Here is a 22,922-nt window from a genome sequence, read left to right as displayed (position 1 = left end):
GTAGCCGTAATTTTTCCTTAACTTTTTTACAATTTGACGCAGTGCTGGCGTTAGTCCTCCATACATACGTCACATAATTAATCATTGCAAACTGCTGCATTTTGTCTTTTGCAATCATCATTGTAGCAGAATCCACGGTGCAATTTTTTACACTTCTGGTTTAACTGTACTTCCTCCAATATGCAATTAATAGAGTCATAAGTAATTTCCTGTAAATACTTTCCATTTCCTTCCGAATCTTTAGTGTAATCCCATACATTACCAGTGTTGACCATATCGTTTCCAACACATTTCTTAGAGTGTACCATTTGCCAGCATTCGTCCACAGATACGGCTTTATTTAGTACCGATTTTATTGTATCTGTTCCTCCAAAGAAGAAAGAGGACACAACAGTCCGTTTAATGACTTGTTTGCACATATAAGCAGTAAATGATAATTGTGGGAGCTGCTCCTCATAGAGTACGTAAGCTCTTGTATTCGGTGTTTTTCCATTATTTGGAGCTCCACAAGCTGAAAAATTTTTTAACGAGACCAAACCTAAGAAGTCTTTCCGGCTACAATCACAAACCTCCTGGGTCAACGCGTTTGCGCCATTAAATCCAAAACATAGCAACATTATAAGGATGAGTAACATGCTTGTTCCGGGAAGTAAACATTTTGGTAGTAGGGTCCTCCTTTTTAGCGGTTCTCTTGCACTGAGTTTCTGCACCCGGTTCATCATGTTACCAGTTTCTTCCGCAATGATTTTACATGCATTCTGCAAATCCTGAGCTGTCGACTTTATTTTTCCAATGGAATCTGCCATCCGTAATTTTTTATTCTCTTCCTCTAACCACAAAATCCTTTCGATGTCTTCATTAGACTGTTCCCAGAACCGGCCAAGTAAAATTTCATCATGTCGCCTTTTTTCTTGGCACTTCTTTCTGTAGCAATCGTTACTGCTAAGCAGCTCTTCACTGTGCAGTTTTAGTAGTTCCTCTAGTCTTTTGACATTTAATGCGGGGGTCACAAGTGGCCGGTCGGGCTGAGTTGGTACATCGTCCATAGTGATGCGATTTATATATCCGTACCGTTCTGGTTTTTGAACTGTTCTTTTTGGTCTTTGTTCAATTTTTTCGTCGGTTTGACCCGCGTCCTCGGTGTCTGTAATTATTTCATCATCATTATTTTCAGAAATGTCCGACCTTTCACTTTCCACATCGAGTACGTTTTTGGTTTTTATTTTTTCTTCTGCAGAGATTTTTTCATTTTTTCTATAAACATTTTCCCGTAGTTGACCTTTCCAAGTAGGTTCCGATTCTCTGCCCGTAGCGTAATTTTGATCGCCTCTTGATACAAATTTTTTCAATCGCGAAACATGTACTGTATCTTCTAGGTGTTTTCCGAAACAAGCTTTTACCCTATAATTTACTTCCGAAATTCTATCCGTTATTATAAACGGTCCAAAAAATCTGTGGTTAAGTTTGTTAGTTGTCTTCAGCTTCCTGTGCGGGTTATAAACTAACACAGAGTTCTCCAACATTGAACGTTTTGCGACGTGCATTTTATCATAATAAAAGGATTCTTTCAAACCGGCATCCTCTATCCTGGCTCGCGCAATTTCTCGGGCTGTGCTTAGCGAATTGTCAAGCTCCATTACGTAATTATCAACATTAATGTCTTGTTCTTCGACGTCAGGAATGAGACCGACATCACAAGGTAACTGAGCCATTCGCCCAAACATAAGATAAAACGGTGTAAACTTCGTGGTTGATTGTGGGGTAACATTTAATGCAAAGATTACCATTGGCAAGGATGTATCCCAATCTTGTTGGGCAGAGGAACAATACATCGCTAAAGACGTAACAATTGTACGATTCATATGTTCCACTAGACCCTGACTTTGAGGATGATAACTAGTCGAACGATTGTGGATCGTCCCGGTTAAGAAAAGTACGTTCTTAAACAGTTCACTGCAAAACGCTGAGCCTCTGTCGGTACCTAAATAGCGGGGGGCACCGAAACGACACACAATCTCCTCTACAAAAAATTTTGAAGTTTCCTCTGCGTTTTCAGTGCGAATGGCTCTCGCCACTACGTATTTTGTAACCTGCTCAATCGCAACAATTAGATATTTTTTCCCGTTTTTAGATTTTTTAAAAGGACCGACATGATCCATCTGCCATCTTTGGCAGACCTGAAAAACAGGAATAGGTTGCAAAAGCCCATAAGGTTTTCCAATCTGTTTCTTGTATGTAAGACAATCTAGGCAAGAGTCCGTATAATTTTTTACATCCTCAACATATCTGGGCCAGTAGTATCTTTCTTTTATTTTTTGCCAAGTCCTTAGGAACCCTTGGTGGGCTCCACTGATCGGGTTGTCATGCATTTCATATAATACGTCATTTTTAATTTTTTCGGGAACAACCAATTGCATGAAAGTTCCATCTTCTGGGTGCGTACGGAACCTGTATAGTACATCATTTCTTAAAATAAAATTATTTTTATTTATGTTTCCTTGTTTCATTCCATCTAAAATTTTTATACAAAACTTATCCTCTGACTGTAATTTTCTTAAGTCAAAGTTTTCGAGTTTATAGACTGGTAAGTCAGGTACGTCGGTATCCACACCGTCGAAGGCTTCCCCTACTGGATTTCTACTTAAAGCATCTGGAAAAGAATTCAACTTCCCCGGCTTGTGTTTAATTTCAAAGTTAAACGCGGACAGTTTGATGGCCCACCGGCACAAACGGCCGGTTGGCTCTTTCATGTTTAGTAAATACTGAAGGGCCTGATGGTCAGTTATAATTCGAAATTTGACACCTATAAGATAATGTTTAAATTTAATCACTGCCCAAACAACACATAGGCACTCCAGCTCGGATGTCGTATAACGAGTCTCTACGTCTGAAAGCTTTCTTGAAATGAACTCGACAGCTTTTTCTTTTCCATCAACTAACTGTATTAGTACAGCGCCTAGACCGACGTTTGACGCATCGCAGTGCAGTTCAATAGGTAGGTTTGGCTCAAAATGTTTCAGCAAAATATTCTCGCAGATTTTTTGTTTCAAAAGTTGGAAAGATTTTTCGCATTCTTCCGACCATATGAATTGTTTATTTATTTTTACTAAATTAGTTAAGGGATATGCTATATCTGAATAATTTTTGACATAGCTTCTCCAATAGCCCGTTCCACCTAGGAACGACTGAATTTGTTTAACATTAACCGGCGTAGGCCAGTTCATAAGGGCTGAAGTTTTTTCCGGATTTGGTCGACGGCCTTCTTCGTTTATTATATGCCCTAAGAATTTTACTTGTTTTTCAAAAAAGACACATTTATTTAGATTTAAAGTTAAACCTGCTGTTTTAATGCGATTAAAAATTTCCTCGAGCCTGTCTAAAGTTTCTTGAAAGGTTCTTCCTAAAACCAATATATCGTCTACATAATTTATACAACTTCTCCATTTGAGATTAGCTAAGACCACATCCATTAATCTTTGAAATGTTGCAGGGCTATTACAGAGCCCTTGTGCCGCTCTTTTGTACTGATATAATCCTACCGCCGTAATAAAGGCAGTTTTTTCCCTACTTTTACGTTCTAATGGAATCTGCCAAAAGGCGCCCGTCATGTCCAGGGTCGCATAAAACCTTGCACCACTTAAAAGGTCAAGGCAAGAATTAATATTAGGCAAAGGATAGACATCTTTTTTTGTAATTTTATTCAATAGTCGATAATCGTTTACTGGCCTAAAACTTTCACCTTTAGGAATTAGCAGTAAAGGGCTACTCCAACTGGAGTAGGATGGTTCAATGATGTCTAAGGCCAGGAGCTTATTAATCTCTTCCTCCATGATACGTTGCTCTTTAATTGACGTTCGGTAAGGAGGAACATGAATTGGTTTTGCGTCACCCGTGTCAATAACATGCTCAGTTAGTGACGTGCAGCCAATTCGTTCCCCTTTTTTCGGAAAAATAATTTTAAACTTATTTATAACATTAATTAAACTCAGCTTCTCCTCAGGTGTAATAGTGCTGCCTATATTCAGAGTTTCATAGTCAATATCATTTTCAGAAAACGGGGAAATAATATTTTCGCTTCTAGTTTGATTAATAAATTCATCAACAAGTTCGTCAGAAGTTTTTATTTTATTATCGGTCTGGCTGGAATCTTCTACCTCTTCCAAGTTAAAAACATTTTGTAATAACCAGCCATTTGTAGGTTCTCCGGAGTTTTGTTTTGCTGAACTTTCGACATGACTTAATTTCTTATATGAATTTTTCATTTCATTTTTGAAAATAATATTTTTACTTTTACCTATACAAGATAGACATGGACCTTTCTCCATAAAGTAAAGTCGATGCGTTCTGTAGTCAATAATTACTTTAGCAGCATCCAAAAAGTCGTTACCTAAGAGTATAAGTTCATCTAAATTAGGATTATCGATAACGGCGCAGTGCACCCGGATGACCTTTCCCGCCAACTCAACATCTAAGGTAATGCCTTTAGAGGGGCTTTTCACATGATCAAAGAACCTTATTGGAAGCCCTAGCCATTCATCTGCGTCTAATTTCAGCATCCTTAAAAGTTTCGAGTTTATAATGGACGGCCCAGCACCCGTATCAATGCATGCCTGGAAGGATTCGCCCTGGATTTTGACTTGTGTCGTCATGCAAGTCTTTGGGACATATCTTGCTGCCTCGAAACCTACATTTAACGTGGGTAAAACGTTAACAACAGTTTCTTGGTAATCTTGGAATGGACAATTTTGGTCCTCGACGCCAATTAAGTTAACGTTCTGCTGCCGACTCGGCATAACGGGATAGCGCGGTTGCGGGGAATCACTCGAACTGTTGTCTCTACAGTTGATTTGGTAATGGCCCCTACGGCCACACTTAAAACAAACGGGCCTGCCGTCTCCAGTTCGTGATGAAAACTGACGTTGGCCGTTATACCTTCGTCCTCTATAATGATTTGGATTTTGGTTTCTCCATTCGCCTTGTCTCGGCGGTTCGTTGAAAGTTGACCTTCTGACGTATCCGTTGTAATCTCTTCCGTGCTGTGTTTCTCTTTGATAAGCGTTATCATATCTACTACTAAAGCGGTTTGGCGTACTAAACTTTCCAGGATTGAACTTAAAGTTAAGTACACTATCTAGTTTTTCCACAAGTTCGTTGATTTTTCGTCCTTCTCGGTCGTTGCTTTATTTCTCTTATTTTCACCGCCAAAGGGAACGTTAAAAGTTACAGTTGATCGTTTTTCCTTTGTCCCTCTGTCTTTAATAGGGTATAGTTCTTCTGCTACTTCCAGGATATCTTTCGGGGTCTTTTTGCCCATAATACGAAGTTGAGTGGCTGTTTGCTTATCTTTCATTCCCTTCAGGATAAAGTATCCTATCTCTGCTTGGTCCATATTTGCGTCCGCATGTTTGCATAAGTCTAAGATAGAAAAATAGTACGTACGAAAATCTTCTTCACTTCCTTGCTGTCGTGAAATCAGAATGTCAATAGCTTGTTGAGGCGTTCCCATTTTCCCAAATGTCTTAAGAAATTCTGTTTCAATGGAATCCCAATCTTCGGGTGCCGCTTCAGGTCTATTTTTAATCCATTTACGAGCAGTTCCCGCTAAAACTTCCGGAAATCTGCGAGCTTTCGTAGGGTCATCCCACGCGTAGGACTCTGCACAACGCAGATATGATTCTAGCCAGGTCTCCGCATCCTCGTGAGGGGCTGCCGAAAATGGTGGTGGTAATTTTACTTTAGGACCTTCGGCCATTCTTCGCGGTTCTTCTAACTGTTGTTGATGATTGCCTTCTTCTTCTCCTGCTGCACCTGCAGGGGCTTGTGCTTCCACTTGGTGACCTTGAATATTACCGTTTTCCACTTCGCGAGCGTTGAAAAGGTTCCCGGCTTCGGGTTCCTCGTTTATTTGGTTGTTAAAACTGTCGTCGCTAAGGTCGATGAAGGCAGTATTATAAGCTTCTTCGTTTTTTGATTTTATTACGCTTGATTCCGATGACGAAGAAAGTTCCGGTGTCTTGATACGATTAACGCCTGTCTGGGCCTGTGGATTCCAATACCTGCTGTTAGCCTGCTCCGCTGGAACGATTTCCGGTGGTAACCGTCTTAGCCTCAGCGAAAGTTTCTGCGCTAACGATTTATCTGTCGGGTCACTAGTAGGTTCCTTATTCTTTCTCGACGCCAGTGTATTTCATATTAAATTCCCGTAATTTATTTATACTACAAGTCAATAATCTAGCCTGTATTTTTACCGCTGATTAGTTACTGGTTTTTCACTTTCCCTAATATACTGTATGTTATACGACAGTCTACGTGTGAATTTCCTAGATTTTACCTATTATGCCTAATATTACCATCCAGCAAAACACACAACTATTTGTAAGTCACTGTGTAGTTACGGACCAGGTAACCACAGCAGCAAGAATACCTGTGTTGTGTCGGCGACTATTTGTAAGTGAGAGTGGCCTATGGTCAGTAGGTACACTAACGCTACCTGTGTCGCAAGTGGGCTAATATTCCAAGGATATCCTTTTTCCCAAAATTTCAATAATAATGTGCACAAATTTCCAAATCACATAACAATAATCCCTCAAATTTTGGCCAATTCTCAACAACAATTCACAAAAGTTTCTAGCACGTACAAGCCTTACCTTCACGCCAATTTGTAGCAACAATGAGTTCTACCTGTAGTGCTGTGTGTATGAGCCCTATGGATCAGGTCAACGATGACCTTAACAATACCTATAACGATTAGGCAACGCACCGGTGTTTGACTGACCTTTAATGATAATCAATGTGCCCACTACAACAAAGCTATAAGCTAAACAAAAGGTCAAGCTAGTACAATCGCTGGATGGTCCGGTGCAGGGCTGGCTGTAGACTGCTGGTCGGTTGACTTCGCAGGGGAAAGCACACTGGCCTCCGGTGGTTGCAGCTGTGGTTTTATATACCCGCGCGGCGGAGTGGTGCCGCCAGCCGGAGGGTGTGGTCACTGGCGTTATCGCGTGGGAATGAGGCCGCATGATGCAAGGCTGAGCGAGTCTGATGCAAGGCTGATGTCATATGATGTAATCGTCGCTGACCTCGATGATGCTGATGACTAAGCCGTCCGTGACAGAAGTTCATGATGCAAATTGTTCCGTTGGACTGGTGATTATTCTTTTACCCTTTCGATTTCTCCTTCCGTTCTGTGCTCTTGCTGGTGTAACCAGCTATGTTTTGACTGTGATTTTTCATTCCCGGTTCCCGAGACTGTTGACGGGTAGTATTGCATGTTGAGGAGTGTTCATTTGAGAGGGTTCATTTGATTCTGTAATTGGATTAGTGACTATTCTTTTGATTTCAACAGTGGGCTGGTGTATGTTTGTTCTAATAGGGCATTATAAGGAATCGATGTCGCGATATCTGTGGTTGTGTATTTCCGGTTGTAATAGTAATACGGTTGAATGGGCAGGTGTGTGGACAGTATTTTAATTACACGGAGGAGGTGTGCCAGCATTTGGATGAGAAGATGTACATCCACCAGGCTGACAATATGCGGTCAGCGACAGCGCACTTGCAGCTGTAGTAGTAGTAGTACTGCTGTACAACGCTCTCATCAGCACCATCCCGTCCATCCTGTTCTCCATTTGACTGGGTTAGTGCCAGCCAGGCTGACAACTTGCTAAGCCGGGAATTACAGCCAGGCTGACAACTTGCGTCGTGTCGGGAATTACAGGGCATCTGATTGTTCGTCGTTTTGGTGGCAGAGTGGCTAGATGGTAGGCCGGGTGGCGGACACCCTGCAGGTGTGATTTATGGCAGCGGCGTTAACGTTGCTGCCATAAATGGTCCGCGGTGACGCCAGAGCAGTAGTGTGTATTTTAGTAGTTTTTTCCGCCGCGGCCAGAATAAAGTGATCGTAAGTAATGCTATATAAGTTTACGTAAATATTTCTGTAACAGGCCGGGTGGCGGACACCCAGGTATCCGGGTGGCGGACACCCAGTTATGAGCAGTAGTGTATCAATAGATTCATATATCCCTACGTCCTTATTTTTTAGAAATTATCTCATAATTCGACCTCCAGTTTGTGATAATTTTGATATTTTTACAAAATCCAGCGTCTTTCAAAGTTCCGGGCCCGGTCGCCGGGCCCAGCGCCGCGCGCGCCCTGGTCGTCCTGCATCCGGGCGACCTTTCCTACCGGCACCAGCAGCAAGAGACGAGGCTGTTCGTCCTGGTGACCTTATTAGCCGGCAGCGCTCTGGTCAACTGGACGCCTTCGGTGCTGTATTTCCTCATCGCGCCCTTCACCGGCTACTCAAACCCGGACGTGGAGAACGCCGTGGTGTACATGGGCAATCTGCAAGTCATTTGCGATCCGCTGTACCTGCTCCTCTCCGCCAAGCCGCTGAAGGAGCCGCTGCGCCGATTAATCTCCTCCCACCGAGTCTGCTCCCGCAACTGCCGGTCACGAGTTTTTGCACAAGCGACTAGATAGCCTAATTATCGATCTCTGTGAGTTGTTATATTTATGCGGCAGGATTTTGTTATATACAAATACAATACTTCTATACATATTAATTTTATTTCGCGCACAGATTATTGTACTGTGTATTAGCGGCTCACAGCAAAATAATTATAATAAAAATTAATAATAAAATTGTAATAAAATAATAATTAATACAATTACAGTATACTAGGGTACCACGATTATTAAACGCGCTGCTAAACGGATTTACAAATGAGATTTGAATAACCAAGAATAGTTCCAAATATTTCAAGGAATGTTCAGCACCTGTCCCGGGAAGATCTTGGTGGGATCGGCAATCTTGTTGACCTCGGCGATCTGGTGGTAGTCCACCCCGTGTTTCTGCCCGATCTCCCACAGCGAATCGCCCGGCCGCACCGTGTACTGCCGCCCACCGGCGGACGGCGCCGGACCCCGTCCACCATTTCCGCCGGCGACCGGCGCGCTTCCCTGTGCCGCCTGACCACCGCCGATGCGCAGTTTCATCCCCGGGAAAATGACATTGGGATCGGCGATCTGATTGTCGGCGGCGATCTGCAGGAAATTGACCCCGTACTTCTGCCCAATGACATACAGGGTATCGCCCGGCTGCACCACGTGGATTTTCTCCCCACCGCCTGCGCTAGGTCGTCCGCCCGCCGTGGGCGGCGCACTTCCGGCGGCGGTTGGACTGCCGCGGATGACCAGCTTCATCCCTGGATGGATCAGCGTCGGGTCCGGGATGTTATTGTCGCTGGCGATCTGCTGGAACGTCGTCCCGAATTTCTGCCCAATTTCCCACAATGAATCCCCGGCTTTCACGACGTACGTCGTTTCTCCGCCGGCGGGACTCTGCCGACTAGCATTCCCGCCCGGATGCTGTCCGCTAGCACTACCGCCCGCGGGCGCTGCCGTCCCCTTGATGATCAGCTTCATCCCGGGATGAATCAGCGTCGGATCTGGGATGTTATTGTCGCTGGCGATTTGGTGGTAGTCCACGCCGTGCTTCTGTCCGATCTCCCACAAGGAATCGCCCGCCTTGACGATGTATTCCGTCCCGCCCGTGGGCAGCGGTTTGTGCAGGCTTTTCTTGCCGGCCACGCCCGCGTCGGCGCCGGTGCCCAGCACCTGGGAGATGGCCTCCAGGAACTGGTAGCGGCGCTCCAGCGCCGGGTTGTAGCCCTTTAGTTCGTTGCTGTTGATGGCGCGCACTGTCTGCTCCAAGTTGGCCACGCCCATCGGCTTCACCTACAACAAGATGCGCATATTGTGGCAGTGTATGCTGCGACCGCCCTTACGACAGTCAGATACAATGCCTGAATTTTCGGTTAATAAATTCAATAATTATCAATAATTTTTCTTTTCGCGGTGTAGGCTGCAACCGCCCTGTCAGACGGTTAGTATAAAAGCATCATAAATTTACGTTGCCAGTGTGTAAGCTGCAACCGCCCTCGAAAACAGTTAGGTATAAAAGCATTTTAAATTTACATTCGCCAGTGTTTTCCTCATATTTCCCCCATTTCCCGTAATTTCTCAGCATTTACCCGGGCTTTCCAGAACCAAGCCGTGACGCCCCAGGCCAGTTGGGGCTCCTGCTCCACGCGCTCGGGATTCCGTTCCAGCACGGTCTTATCGCCGAAGATGGCTTGCGAGGCGTCGCGGTAATTGTAGATATGAGTTAACTGAATATAGCCGCGGCCGTAGTATTTATCGCCCCCTTCGTAGCCCTTGCCGGCGCCCCCGCCGATCTCGGCGACATACTGCAGTCCCTCGCTCTCGTGGTAGATGTTGGCCAGGAAGAGCGCCAGTTCCGCGCGACTGCCGATGCCCGCGTCCTGGATGGCCTGCAGCAGGAAAGGGTACTGCTCCCCGCGGGTGGGCCGGTTGATGGCTTCTAGCGTGCGGTCGAATTCCGCCGCGCTGAGTAGCTTGGACATGGCTGCTGTGCGTCGCGATAATGCTAACAATCAGGATTCAGTACTAACCGTCGACTACTTAATTTCTCTCCTTCACACTCCGCACGCGAAACATAACATGCCAGCCGTTTGCACGGTGTTTACTTTCCGGCAAGAAAAAACAAAATAACTGGTCTAGCCTGACTCGTGGTTATTCAATAAAGAATGCCCAAGTGCAGTGCTTCGCGATCGACGATGTTAAAAACTCAAAAGCCAAACATGAGACAGCTGTTTGGCTGCGGGCGAGATACACCGATACAGTAGTAGTACGTGTTTAGGTAGTACAGTCCAAAGTTGAGCAAGGTAGGACGATGACTCACGCCTATTCCATCGGAGGATCGATGCGTCAGCCTATCAGGCAGTTGATTGTTGCGCCCGATAGCTGCAGACTGCACTTACAGCAGGCAGCCGGAAACGGTAGAAATTCTATAAAAATTTTTATTACGAATTTCTGGCCATGGAAGACGTATTTTGAGCATGGTGCAGAATTATTGTGAAATGAAATGAATGAATGAAAATGAAATGAAATGAGTGAAAATAAAGCTATCTGTGACGATGCCATACTGACGACACTTACAGTACGGGTTGTTCACATCAGCATAGGGTTAACAGCAAAATTATGCAGTACATCATTTCAACACATAATACACTTCGTCCAGTCTCTTACCGATACAAAACGTTTCCAGAACACAAGCAGCGTTACCTCGCATTAAAGCAACACTGATTCGCTGCTTCAGCAACTGAGTGGACCGTTTCTCCTGTGTCCTCTCAAAAAGCACCTTACCGAGTGTAAACATCTTACATTTAGTTTCTTTAGTCCACACACGCATTGTTTCAAAAACCAAAGCAGAGAAAACAGTACGGTGTTTAGAGATTGAGAAAAACAGTGAAGAATATCAACTGGAAATGGCGTAGCTCGTTCGCACCCAGCACATGGCCAGTCACAGACTCACATGAAGACCTGGCATCATGACAATCTCTCTGCTGCACACTGACCGTCACACCACCCGTTTAATTCATCCCCGAAGAACAATCTACTGGAAAACTATTATTACAGTAGCTCGCACCGTTCAACTAAATTTCAAAACGCTCCAATGCACACTTGCCGGGCGCTAACTGGAAATAAAAACAAGATAATATTCCAAAAGAGAAAAACACCATGAAAACTATACATAGATTCAGCACAACAGGCGCTTAAAAATAAAACGAGGAAAAATCCGTCCGTCGGAAATCAGACAAGCCAGGCGGAGCTGAGACAGGACCAGCCCAGCGCCAACCCGCCCTCATTGACCCCCAGCGCCTTGCTGCGCACCAGCACCGCGTCGGCGCGCCGATTGAGGAGCATCTCCGTCTCCCCGCGCGCCAACACCGTCCCGAAGACGCCCACCTCGCTGACGGCGTCCACGACGGCCGGCGGCGTCTGGGCGCGGATGAGGACGTTGCGTTGCGTGGACGGCTGCATCTTGGCCATGAGGATGTAGTCCTGCGCCAGCGGGGTGCCGCGCACGGCCTGGATCCTGTCCACGAGATCCTGGAAGTAGAAGTTGTTGCCGCCGCCCTCGCGGTTCGGCTTCAGGACGTAGCGGGCGGGATGGGCCAGGGCGTCGGCGATGGCGGGGGCCGCGGACGGGTCGGCGAGATCGTACTGCGGCATGTTGACGGCCAGCAGCGCCGCGCAGGCCGCCGGGTCGTCGCGCAGAAAACTGCAAACACACTCCGCGTTAAACGACGGCACAGGACAATCCTCGCTTCCTCTTCCGCAGTGAATTTTTCAGTTTTTTCTTACCTGGCAGTGCCTTGTATTTTTAATGTACATTTTGGTTACAGTGACCATTCATTTAAAATTTCATTTCGAATAAAAACTGCAAATTAGCTTAATTTTAATTTCAATGAAAACTGCAAATATAAACTTCCAAAAACGGTATTAACCAGTTAATGAAGTAATCAGAATTATAAAATTGCACTGCCTAACGATTATTCATTTTTTGATGTTTCTATTCATCTATTTAGAATAAGTATGATATCAACCCAAGTGGTAGAAAATTCAAGGAAAGAAATCGGTACGAGAATTACAGTTCGAAAGAATTACCGAGAAAGGACTTCCGGTCGACTGAGCTCCTGCTGGATCTTCTTGAAGCCGGCCAACTGATACGCCACGCTGGGACATTTGATTGCTTCCGATTTCTCAATTAGCAACCGCAGATCCCAATCCACCTTCCCATCGTAATGATCTACAAAAAAACCAGAACCAAAATTATTCACCAGTTAATTAATCAATTAATTTGAACATCCACATAGATTTTGGAAATTCAACATTTATTGGGAGAATAATTTGGAAAGCAACTAAGGAATTAATTTAGAAATTCGAAGATGAATTTAGAAATTAATTCAGCAATTTACCGCAAGAATAATTTTGTTAATTGACAAAATAATTTGAAAATTTGGAGATTAATTGAAAAATAAATTTAGAAATTTTAAAATTTAATTTGAAAATTGGAATTTAATTTGGGAAGCCGCGCTGCTCCTTACCGGGCATGTAGGCGGTGCGGAAGTAGACGACAGCCACCTCCAGGCCCTCCACCCACAGCCGGCCGTCCGCGTCGACGCGGGCCGTGCTGCGCAGTGACTCCATCGTCCGGCGCAGCGTCGGCAGACCGCTGGCGAACTCCACCAGGCGCTGGTCCATGATGTTGAACTCGAAGCCCTTGTGGATGACGAAGAGCAGGACGCGGGTGTGCGGCGCCGGGTGCTGGCGGCAGTACACGCTGTGCCCCAGCGCCAACGCCTCCCCGTACAGATGCAGGCTTTCGCTGTCCGATACCGGGAAGTCCGGTTGGAAGGCCGGCTGCAGGAAGTTGAGGATGCGGCTGTGGCAGGGCGCCAGACGGGAACCGATGCCCGAGAGGCCCACGCAGATGGTGTTCACCTCCACTTGCTTGAACCGCGCCGGTGCAGGGTGCTTGGAATTATTACCATCACCTACGAAATATTCCGTATTTATTTCATGCACATTGCCCTGTTGCACTTCACACGATCCATCTGCAAAGCCGACAATCCACAGAAATATTCCGCAATTTTTATTAAAATTATCTCACCGTCACCCAAGGAAAATTTTTTAAAATTAATCTAAGATCTTTTAAATTAAAATCAGCCTACCAAAATCAAACAAAATTTATACTCGTCCCAGTTAAAATTAAAATTTTAATCAAATCACGTATCCAAGAACTGTAAAAACCAGAAGCATGAACTAAAAACAGGACGCAGAGAATGAAAATGAATAGAGACCGACAAGTACTGATCGACTCAGTCAGAAATTCGGCCTACAAAAATTCAAATAAAACAGCTGATAATTATAATTTACAACTTTATCAGATTTAAAATAATCGTAGAAATTGAAAGATCAGCCAACAAAATTCGACAACGATATAGATATTAATTAAAATTTCAGATTTAATAAATTACAAATATTTATACCGATTAAACGTTAAAGATCAGCACAGAAAATTAATGCGGCGAAAAATCGGCATCAATCCCAAGAAAATCGCGAACTTACCAGCAGTGCCATTTTCCTCTGAATCTGGGGCGTGCTCTAAATAATCACTGCGAAAGAGCCCCAACTGCCACTGCTTCTCCACATCCACCTGCCGGTAAATCTCCAGCAAATTAGCGATAAACGGATCGACGGAGGCCGCCCCCGCCAGCGCCCCCTCAATAAAGCCGCGATCCAGCGCCACGCGGTGCATCAGCGCGTTAATACTGCCCTGGATCCCCCTCACCTCCTCCAGCATCCCCCGGTCCAGCACCGTGGGGAAGAGCGTCACCGGGACCGTCTTCAGTCCATCCGGCACCTGGGGATGGCGCATGAGGAGCCCCTGGGCGGTGGCGGCGTCCTTCATCAGCGCCTCGGCGTCCTGCAGCAGCCCGGGGTCCCGCTGCAGTTTCTCGATGCAGGCGCTGATCAGGGGGCGCGGATCAGGACCGGGGGGCCGGGGCGGGCGGATCGCCTGCTCCTTCATCGTCGGAGGGGGGCTGGTGGGGCGGGAGGGCGAAGGCGCCGTTGTTGATGCGCTCGAGGAAGGAGGCCAGCAGGCGGAAGTTGAGACGGTCGGTCTGCGAGGGTTCGCGGCAGGGTTCGTCGTTGGAGTTGGGGGTGGCGCTGGGGGTGCCGGGCAGGGAGTTGGAGGAGGCCCCGGAGGAGGAGGCGGAGGAGGGCGGCTGCTCGGGGGGCGTGTTGGGGGGGAGATGATGCAGGTTGAGATGGTCGGAATTAATGTTGTTGTCGACGGGAGGAGATTGCGAATGACTGTCGGGATGGTTGGTTTCGACCACCATTATATCAGACGGCCAGCATTCGCTGACTCATCGATTCCAGAACGATCTGATAACGTCAGCACTGGTCACGGGCAGGGCAGCGGAGTCAGTGGATCAGAGAGAGAGAGAGAGCACAATCAAATCTCCTTCGTCACGCGCGATTCTGCACGGTCATTCAACGACCTGACAGCAACGATGACCCGTGGCTTTCTCTCCTCGTGCAACAAATACCGGACGAAAAATTAATGGTCACCAGCTAACAAAGACGCTAATCTAATCTCTTATCAATCAAGCCAACCAGGTTCCTGGTTCCAGCTTCCAAGTTTTTGATTAAAGCCAGAAATCAAATGCAGCAATAAAATAATTTGAATTTCCCTCGTCAACAGTGGGCCACTGGCACTGGAAGCCAGTACAGTTGAGTACGTTCTGTGAATTCCATTGCAAACGGAACAAATGGAACTGCATACAGGGCAATTCCATTTCCCGATGCAGTGGAAGACTGGTGTTCTTGTTTATTCGCGAAGTGATGAGTCGTCACTCGTGGAAATTTTCGATCAGCTGTGGTTTTTTATTTTTACATTGCAGCAGATCTGGGTTATTCTCTTGAGATCTTATCAGTTTTTTTTGTGGCTTGCAGTTTTAAGTTGGCTTTCGGATTCCGTTCCGTCGATCGAGCTAGCGTAAACTTATACTGAGGAAGATGCTGCGCTGCGTGCAGTCCGCGCGACTGCATCCCGTCAGCTCGCTGCGCAGCGTGCAGTCGTTCCTGTGGAACTCTGATTCGTCCGTCTCCCGCTCGCTGGGCACCAGCCCGTCGCAGCAGGCGCTGCTGGACAAAGTTGCTGCCTTCCGGAAGGAGTCGTTGCGGTTGGCGTCGTCGGAGAAGAAGCAGAAATGCAGCGAGAAAGAAACGTTCGACCTGCACAGTCCGTGCGCGCCCAGCGTCAGCTACGAAGCGGGCTGGATGGACGGGCTGCGACGCGGCTTCGCTGGCAGCGTCGGCAGGTAGAGGAGATTCTACCTGTTTATCGTGCCGATGTGTTTGTGCGTTATCCGCTGCCTTTGTTGCGTAGGACTCCTCTGATACGTCTGAATAAACTCAGCGAAGAAACAGGTACGAAGTATAGTGTAGCGAATGGGAAGAAACTTGTTTCTGATTTCTGCAGTTTCTTTATGTTCTGGTTGTTTCTTCATCGTCTCATTTACTGGAGAAGCGCGATTATACTGCCTATCAGCTACTGTAATCTATTGGTTTAAATTTTCTGATTTATTATTTTTTATTTACTTTGCATTCCTTTATTTTCTTATTTAATTTAGTTCGGATTTTTTTGAGCCGTTTAGTTTTTCAGCTGATGAATTTCAAGCAGTTTTGATTCTCTTTTTATTAATTAATAATTTTGCTCGATATATCCGCGCTGTATATTGCCGAAATCTGAAATCTCCACATTAAAATAATGTTGAAATTCCAGAATTAATTGGGAATTAATTTGGACACTAGCTGTATGCTGTGATTCACGCAGCGTGTTATGAGCCGATGTACGAAGACTTTACGGGGCAGTAAACTGAGCTGAGGAGATTTTGCTGCGCACAGGTTGCGACATTCTGGCCAAAGCGGAGTACGCCAACGCCGGCGGATCGGTGAAAGATCGGGCCGCGCTGTTCCTGCTGCTGGACGCCATCGAGAAGGGTTTGTGAGCACGTTTACCAGACAGCGCTAATATAAGGGACTGTGGGATGACGGGAATTGTGCTTGTGGCCAGGACAGATCGGGCCCGGCGGCACCGTCGTCGAGGGCACCGCCGGCAACACCGGCATCGGACTGGCCCACGTCTGCCTGGCGCTCGGCCTCAAATGCGTCATCTACATGCCCAACAACCAGTCCGCCGTACGTCTTTAATTAGCTGCAATTTTATGTTCCATTATTTAAAATTAAATATTAGATAAACGTGTAAATAAATCTTAATGCACTTGATTATTTTACTAGTAACAGATTTGCTTCAAATGTATTTTTTCATTTCATTCCATTTAATAAGCAGGAATTTTGGTTGTCTAATTTTTAAATGTACTGAAAATAAATGTGTAAATAGCTCTTAATTTGCTAATTTTATTTTATTACTGGAAGAATAATGTTGAATTAATTCGGTATATTTATAACAGGAGAAGATTGACATCCTGCGGACGTTGGGCGCGGAAGTGACGACCGTCCCCGTGGTGCCGTGGTCGGACGAGAACAACTACAACCACCAGGCGCGCCGCTACGCCGAGAAGCTGGAGAACGCCGTGTGGACCAACCAGTTCGACAACACGGCCAACCGGCGCGCGCACCAGGAGACCACCGGGCCGGAGATCTGGAAGCAGACCTCCGGGAAGGTGGACGCCGTCGTCTTCGGCACCGGCACCGGCGGCACCATCTCCGGTATGTTCTTCAACCGCTCTGGTCGACGAATGTTTAATTCTGGGACCGTGTAATTAACAGGCGTGGGGACCTTCCTGAAGGAGCGCAGCCAGGACATCCAGGTCGTCCTGGCCGATCCGCAGGGCAGCGTCCTCTACAAGTGGTTCAAGGAGGGCAAGCTGGAGCGGACGGAGGGCGTGGGTGCCGGGGGGAGCATCACCGAGGGCATCGGTCAGGGGCGGGTGACCAAGAACCTGGAGGGGGCGCCCATCGATGACGCCATCGTCGTCACGGACGACGCCGTTATCAACTACGTAATATAATCATTCTAATGATTAATTTACTGTAATAATTTGCAATTACGTTATTGACGATTTATTTAGAAAATAATTAATATGAATTATTTTACCACTTCGTTAGAGAAGATTAACTGAAAGTATTTACTTAGAAAAATAATTAAAATAATTTACTGTACTACTGTGATTTTAAACGAGCTTTCAGAACGGATTATGCAAAAATTAATTTAGAAATGGCTACTTCAAGAAGTACGCTTAATTTAATTTAACGTATGACTGTGTACTAAATTTTCGGATTATTCAACAGCTAATCATTTAAAAATTGATTAAATATATAAATTCTAAAAAGGATTATTTGAATAATTAAAAAATACAACGATTAACGTAACTGTTGCAGACATTCCGGTTGCTGCACGAGGAGGGCTTCTTCTGCGGGGCCTCCACCGGCCTGAACGTGGCCGCCGCCGTGGAGGTGGCGCGCCGGCTGGGCCCGGGCAAGACCGTCGTGACGTGCCTGTGCGACACCGGCCACAAGTACTACAAGCGCCTCTTCAACCGCGAGGCCCTGACGAAGGCTCGTAAGTCGAAACGGAATGTTGACTGCTTATTTTGCGCTGTTGTCCAATGTCAGAGCGTGCTCACTGTTGCAGAATTACTGGATTACGTCCCGGAGAAGTACCGCGCAGCCCTGGCGTAAATGGAAGTTTATTTTGGCTTTCCATCTTTTTTTTACAGAGGACTATGAAGCTTTACGGAGATTTTATTACAGCAAGAGGCATTCGTTAGTTTTTACTCACCGGGAAAATTAATATCGTCCGGCTGTGGCTGGCAGATTAGCGTTTTATTGATTTTAAAAGGAATAAAAATTCATCGGAAGAATGATTTTGTACGCAGTGTGAAGGCTTTTATTCCCTCTTATTTTGCTTTACCTAAGAAAAAGTACACTGGTAACGTTTTAAAAGAAAATTACAAACTGCAGCAAACGTTGCCGGCAAAAGAAATCTCGGCTTACTGTAATTTGTATTTTGTAAGTTAGACAAGGTGACGCAAGGAATAAGAATGGGACCGTTGTACGTTGCACCGGCACCGGATAATCATAATTATTTTATTACAAGCAGTAATTGTTATTCACTGTAAATCTACACTGTTGTAAAATGTCAAAGTACAGATATTGTGATTAATATTTAATAGCATCGCACGAATAATTCCGTTTCTGTTTGCGTTAATATCACCGTAAAGTTCCAATGTGCTTGCTGGGCCTAATGGAAGCGGAAGCAAAATGGAATGGAATTGCCAACTACTGCTGTATTTCCGTAATTAGCTCAGCACTTTTCTGCAGCGTGCAGCGTGCTGAATTAGTTTTCCCGTTTTTCTTTCCTCGATGCAACGTTATTGAAACCTGTAATAAAGCAGTTCATCTGGCAAGTGTCTTTGTTAGAAACGTAGTGAATTTTCTCATCTGTTATCTACGGACGCGTACAGGATTACAGGGTGCAGGGAGCTGATCGGCAGGCAGTGTGCAGGATCGCCATCGCAGCCAAAATATTGCACTGAATCTCTGCGTTATTTCTAACTTCTTGGCTGATTTCGATATTCGGATACTCAGAATCTGGCTGATTTCGCTGTTAGCGCGACCGTGTTGGGCTGTTATCTGTAGCGCGAAAGCAGGGTATCTTTGTGCGTTGTTCGTGGTAAAGCGGGAAGATGGTGTTGGAGAGTACGATCGTCTGGTAAGGAGTGCGCACGAGGCGGAGAACTACGCTGCAGTGTCGCAGTGGTTTCTCGTATCAGGCACATTCTCGCGCAGTAGGGAAAACTGGCCATGGCCGCAATACGTGTGCGATTGGCTGTTTATTAGGTTTTTTAGTTTTTGAATCCGCCGAGCCAAAATAATACTTTGCACTTGTCAGGGCCAGGGAAGCAGGGAAGATCGAGCTGCTGGCTGTTTTTATCATTTAAAAATAAAAAATTATTTACTAATTTACAATTCCGCATATTTCTTTCTGTTCTGATTTTTTTAAATTTTTCTTCAGTTCATTTTAATTTTTTGTTCTTCGTTTTTTATTTAAATATTACTTTCTGATTTCTAAATTATGTGGTTTGTTTTTTTCGTGTGATTTAAAATTGTCTGATTTGTGTGTATCTTATTTTATTCATCGTCATTTGTTCTACTCGTACCACGGTACAAAATAATCTGTGTACACTGTACCGTGATTATTTTGTACCGTGCTCGTACTGTACTCGTATCTATAATTCTGTTTGGTTGGCAAGAATGGTGTTAATTGGCGTTTATTGTAAATGTTGATTTCCTTAGATTTTCTTCTTTTAGCGTCTGCGTAGAGACTTTGAGTGTAATTTATTTGCGTACAGTGGAAAGTGAAAAATGACTTTGTGTGTGTTTGGTGTATGTGTCTATTCTGTAGCGTGGACAACAGCGAGTACATGCGCAACGGCGACTACCTGCCGACGCGGCTGCACGCGCAGAACGAGGCCGTGGAGGCGGTGTGCAAGTCCAAGACGCGCTCCAACCCCGAGAACAACGTCGGCCTGGTCACCTTCAGCAAGTGAGTTGCATTTTCGCAATCTGAGACGGCACTGCTAGGGATCCGCTGGGAGACTGTTGACTGACTGTACTGTGTCCTTGTTATCCATCGCAGTGGCCGCGTCATCGTCACGCTGACCACCGACAAGGACAAGCTGCTGGCCAACCTCCAGCAGGTCACGCCGCAGGGCCTCCTCGACTTCCACACCGGCATCCGCGTCGCCCATGTAAGTCACGCCCAACCTATGAGATTTTGACTGCTGCCCAATAATCATGAATATTTTATATTTATTTTATCGTCAGCCTTTTATTTTGATCATTTTTATCTTTCGGACAGCGCTTCCCCCATCTTTCATTTTCTTGTACAATTTTCCTACAATTTCTCCTAAATCCTAGCAAAATTATACTAAAATCTTCAGCCATGAATTTACGGTGAAATTAAATTGTAATAACATTACAGAACTGAACTGAAAAAAAAAAAATACGATTAACTTCAGTAACTGTATAAAACTGCAGTCCAGCAATTGCTGTACAATTTGAAGGGAAATAAAATTAGATAAAATTGCAGTAAAATTACAAGTTGTGAAATAAGATGTAAGAGAATTGTTGTCTGTTTAGTTGGCGCTGAAGCACCGTCAAGGCCGCAACCACAAGATGCGCATCGTGGCCTTCGTGGGCAGTCCCGTCGCGGAGGATGAGAAGGAGGTAATGCTGGATGGCCTGGTTAGAATTCAGTGATTTTCCTTGTTGAACGGTGTGCTGTTGCAGCTGGTGCGTTTGGCCAAGCGGCTGAAGAAGGAGAAGGTCAACGTGGACGTGGTGGCCTTTGGCCAGGAGGTGCGTTCGTCTTTTTATTCTAAGCTGGAGGTTGTCCATATTGAACTGATTGCGGTGATTGCAGGGTGACAATTTGGAGAAGCTGAACCAGTTCGTCAACACTCTCAACGGCAAGGACGGCACTGGGTGCGTATCCACACAGATTGCACCGAAATTTTATTAAAATTTCATTTTATTGGAAATGCCTAAACTATTTAAATTTGCACATAATTTTCTGTCAATTTGATACTACAGTTTTAATTTTACTGTAACGTTATTTCGATTTAATACGGTATTTTTCTTGCAGTCTGATTTTACTGCAATTGTTTTTATTTAATCCTGTGCAGTAATTTTCTAATTTAATTTTTTTATAAGTTTATTCCGGTTTAATGTTGCCGTACATGCGTTGCTTATGATATGTAAATGTACTTTAATTTATATGAATTGTGGTAATGTTGTTCGTTGGTCCCGTGCAGTTCGCACATCGTGGTGATCCCGCCGGGTCCGCAGCTGGTGGAGGCGCTGCTGACGTCGCCGGTGATCCTCGGGGAGGACGGCGCCGGCGGCGGTCCCATGCCCGGCGGCTTCGACGGCTTCGGCATCGATCCCAACGACGATCCTGAGTTGGCGCTGGTTAGTCAGCTCACTTTCAGCAAAGCCTTTGCGTAATGTCATCGGATTATAATTTGTACATAATTTCCTCGATTATACTTCACCTGCAAATGTATTTTTATTGAATGCTCCAGTCACGAACTAATTTTCAAGGAAAGACAATAATTTTTGGCAGGCTCTGCGTGTGTCGATGGAGGAGCAGCGCGCCCGGCAGGAGCAGGAGCAGCGCGCGCAGGGTGAGGCTCAGGGCGGGCCGGCCGCGGCGGCCCCGGGCGCGACGAGCGCCGGGCAGGCGCAGGAGATGGAGGCCAGCGTCTTCGCTAATGTGGCGCAGGAGGCCGGGGCCGCCGCGGTGCCCGCACCGGGACCGGCGGCTGGCGGCCAGGACGTCAATTTCCACGCCATGACGGAGGAGGAGCAGCTGGCCTACGCCATGCAGATGTCCCTCCACGAGCTCGACGAACATCGTAAGTCGGCATCCATTTTTATCCACCGTAAAGCGGAAAATATATTAAAATTTGCAATAAAAATACGAAACAAAATTGCAGTAAAAATACAGGCAATATAAAACTCCCGTTTTTGTTGTTGTGGTGGTCTGATGCGATGTTTTACGCAGGTAAAGACGAGGCCATGGACACGGACGACGCCGAGGAGAAGCGTCCGCCGCCGGCGCAGTGATCCATCCGCTTCCCTCTCTTCCTCGCCGGCGCCGCCTGGGAACGGGCGGGCGTGTTTCTCCAAGTGTTGTTCGTTCAGTTTATCGGCGATCGGCGTGTCGCTTTGTACGGTTAACACGAGGATTTTGTGTACTTACATTTTGGAATAAATCGAATTAAATATCAAGACAGCGGTTTTTTGTGTAAGAATATTTCCTGTACGATTACTCCCTGCGTTTAGAGTAATTTCCTTTTCAGTAATAAAGTTTGGCCAAATTTCACTAATTTAATCTGTTAATCTGCTCATGTGGCATACAGGAATTATAGGAGTGGTAGTGTCATGGGCTATGTATATAGCCTCATGCAGTGTCCTCTTGCAGTTACGCTGGTACTGCTAGTGTCTTCTCTTAGCAAAACATTTGCACCGTTACAAAATATGCCGTGTTGTAATTACGAGGAAAGTCGGGCCAAACCAACTTCCGGTGAGAACAACTGGTGGCAAGTTTCAACCGCACCGATATCGCTTCCACTGGCGCCGTGTCAAACTGTCGTTAATGCCAGACGACTGCGCTTTTATTTTTAATTTTTCCCATATGAGTAGTTTTAGCTACTATATGTGCACAAGACTTTATTGTATAATCAATATTCAGTTAAAAAATACAACATAAAAAGCAACAAATCTCGTTTGATTTGTCATCTGACTGATCGGAGTGAAAATAAACCGTAAAGCACTAATAAAAACCGTAAAAAGTAAAGCACTAATAGAAACCATGCCATTCAAATTGATGGTATTGGAAGCCACTGGTGGAATCCCAGTACAGCCTGCGAGTTGACGGCTTTGCTTGGATTTTC

General features: G+C 45.5%; 4 protein-coding genes across 4 annotated transcripts; 2 read left to right on the top strand and 2 right to left on the bottom strand.

Moving 5' to 3' along the window:
- Positions 1 to 8,546: 8,546 nt before the first annotated feature.
- On the bottom strand, positions 8,547 to 10,669 carry LOC129592399 (muramidase-2-like). Its single transcript, XM_055488420.1, has 2 exons — positions 10,032 to 10,669; positions 8,547 to 9,735 (listed from the first exon to the last, which is right to left on the bottom strand). The coding sequence occupies exons 1-2, from the start codon at positions 10,422 to 10,424 to the stop codon at positions 8,758 to 8,760; spliced, it is 1,371 nt and encodes a 456-aa protein (XP_055344395.1). The 5' UTR covers positions 10,425 to 10,669; the 3' UTR covers positions 8,547 to 8,757.
- A 771-nt stretch (positions 10,670 to 11,440) lies between these two features.
- On the bottom strand, positions 11,441 to 15,120 carry LOC129592347 (glutathione synthetase-like). The gene is made up of 5 exons (XM_055488357.1): positions 14,430 to 15,120; positions 13,996 to 14,374; positions 12,972 to 13,421; positions 12,532 to 12,673; positions 11,441 to 12,145 (listed from the first exon to the last, which is right to left on the bottom strand). The coding sequence occupies exons 1-5, from the start codon at positions 14,772 to 14,774 to the stop codon at positions 11,674 to 11,676; spliced, it is 1,788 nt and encodes a 595-aa protein (XP_055344332.1). The 5' UTR covers positions 14,775 to 15,120; the 3' UTR covers positions 11,441 to 11,673.
- Positions 15,121 to 15,291: 171 nt separating this feature from the next.
- LOC129592346 (uncharacterized) lies at positions 15,292 to 18,326 on the top strand. Its single transcript, XM_055488356.1, has 8 exons — positions 15,292 to 15,758; positions 15,827 to 15,867; positions 16,345 to 16,440; positions 16,514 to 16,638; positions 16,911 to 17,169; positions 17,230 to 17,462; positions 17,842 to 18,022; positions 18,095 to 18,326. The coding sequence occupies exons 1-8, from the start codon at positions 15,454 to 15,456 to the stop codon at positions 18,139 to 18,141; spliced, it is 1,287 nt and encodes a 428-aa protein (XP_055344331.1). The 5' UTR covers positions 15,292 to 15,453; the 3' UTR covers positions 18,142 to 18,326.
- A 469-nt stretch (positions 18,327 to 18,795) lies between these two features.
- On the top strand, positions 18,796 to 22,363 carry LOC129592353 (26S proteasome non-ATPase regulatory subunit 4-like). Its single transcript, XM_055488364.1, has 9 exons — positions 18,796 to 19,174; positions 19,868 to 20,008; positions 20,102 to 20,213; positions 20,605 to 20,691; positions 20,755 to 20,823; positions 20,888 to 20,949; positions 21,279 to 21,435; positions 21,590 to 21,881; positions 22,031 to 22,363. The coding sequence occupies exons 1-9, from the start codon at positions 19,149 to 19,151 to the stop codon at positions 22,090 to 22,092; spliced, it is 1,008 nt and encodes a 335-aa protein (XP_055344339.1). The 5' UTR covers positions 18,796 to 19,148; the 3' UTR covers positions 22,093 to 22,363.
- The last annotated feature ends 559 nt before the right edge of the window (positions 22,364 to 22,922 follow it).

This window comes from Paramacrobiotus metropolitanus, unplaced genomic scaffold (genome assembly GCF_019649055.1).
Source record: "Paramacrobiotus metropolitanus isolate TYO unplaced genomic scaffold, Prichtersi_v1.0 Parri_scaffold0000052, whole genome shotgun sequence".
In the NCBI taxonomy this organism is placed as follows: Eukaryota; Metazoa; Tardigrada; class Eutardigrada; order Parachela; family Macrobiotidae; genus Paramacrobiotus; species Paramacrobiotus metropolitanus.
Note: the sequence above shows the minus strand (reverse complement) of the source record. Positions and strands in the feature narration are given on the sequence as shown.

Coding starts and splice junctions, on each gene's coding strand:
- LOC129592399 (XM_055488420.1), bottom strand. CDS start 10,424: ATGTCCAAGCTACTCAGCGCGGCGGAATTCGACCGCACGCTAGAAGCC. Junction 9,736..10,031: donor CTTGGTTCTGGAAAGCCCGG/GTAAATGCTGAG, acceptor ATCTTGTTGTAG/GTGAAGCCGATGGGCGTGGC.
- LOC129592353 (XM_055488364.1), top strand. CDS start 19,149: ATGGTGTTGGAGAGTACGATCGTCTG. Junction 20,009..20,101: donor GGCCTGGTCACCTTCAGCAA/GTGAGTTGCATT, acceptor TATCCATCGCAG/TGGCCGCGTCATCGTCACGC. Junction 20,692..20,754: donor TCGCGGAGGATGAGAAGGAG/GTAATGCTGGAT, acceptor GTGCTGTTGCAG/CTGGTGCGTTTGGCCAAGCG.
- LOC129592347 (XM_055488357.1), bottom strand. CDS start 14,774: ATGGTGGTCGAAACCAACCATCCCGACAGTCATTCGCAATCTCCTCCC. Junction 14,375..14,429: donor CAGGCGATCCGCCCGCCCCG/GCCCCCCGGTCC, acceptor GAGAAACTGCAG/CGGGACCCCGGGCTGCTGCA. Junction 13,422..13,995: donor AGAGGAAAATGGCACTGCTG/GTAAGTTCGCGA, acceptor AATATTTCGTAG/GTGATGGTAATAATTCCAAG.
- LOC129592346 (XM_055488356.1), top strand. CDS start 15,454: ATGCTGCGCTGCGTGCAGTCCGCGCGACTGCATCCCGTCAGCTCGCTG. Junction 16,639..16,910: donor TGCCCAACAACCAGTCCGCC/GTACGTCTTTAA, acceptor TATTTATAACAG/GAGAAGATTGACATCCTGCG. Junction 17,170..17,229: donor CACCGGCGGCACCATCTCCG/GTATGTTCTTCA, acceptor TGTAATTAACAG/GCGTGGGGACCTTCCTGAAG.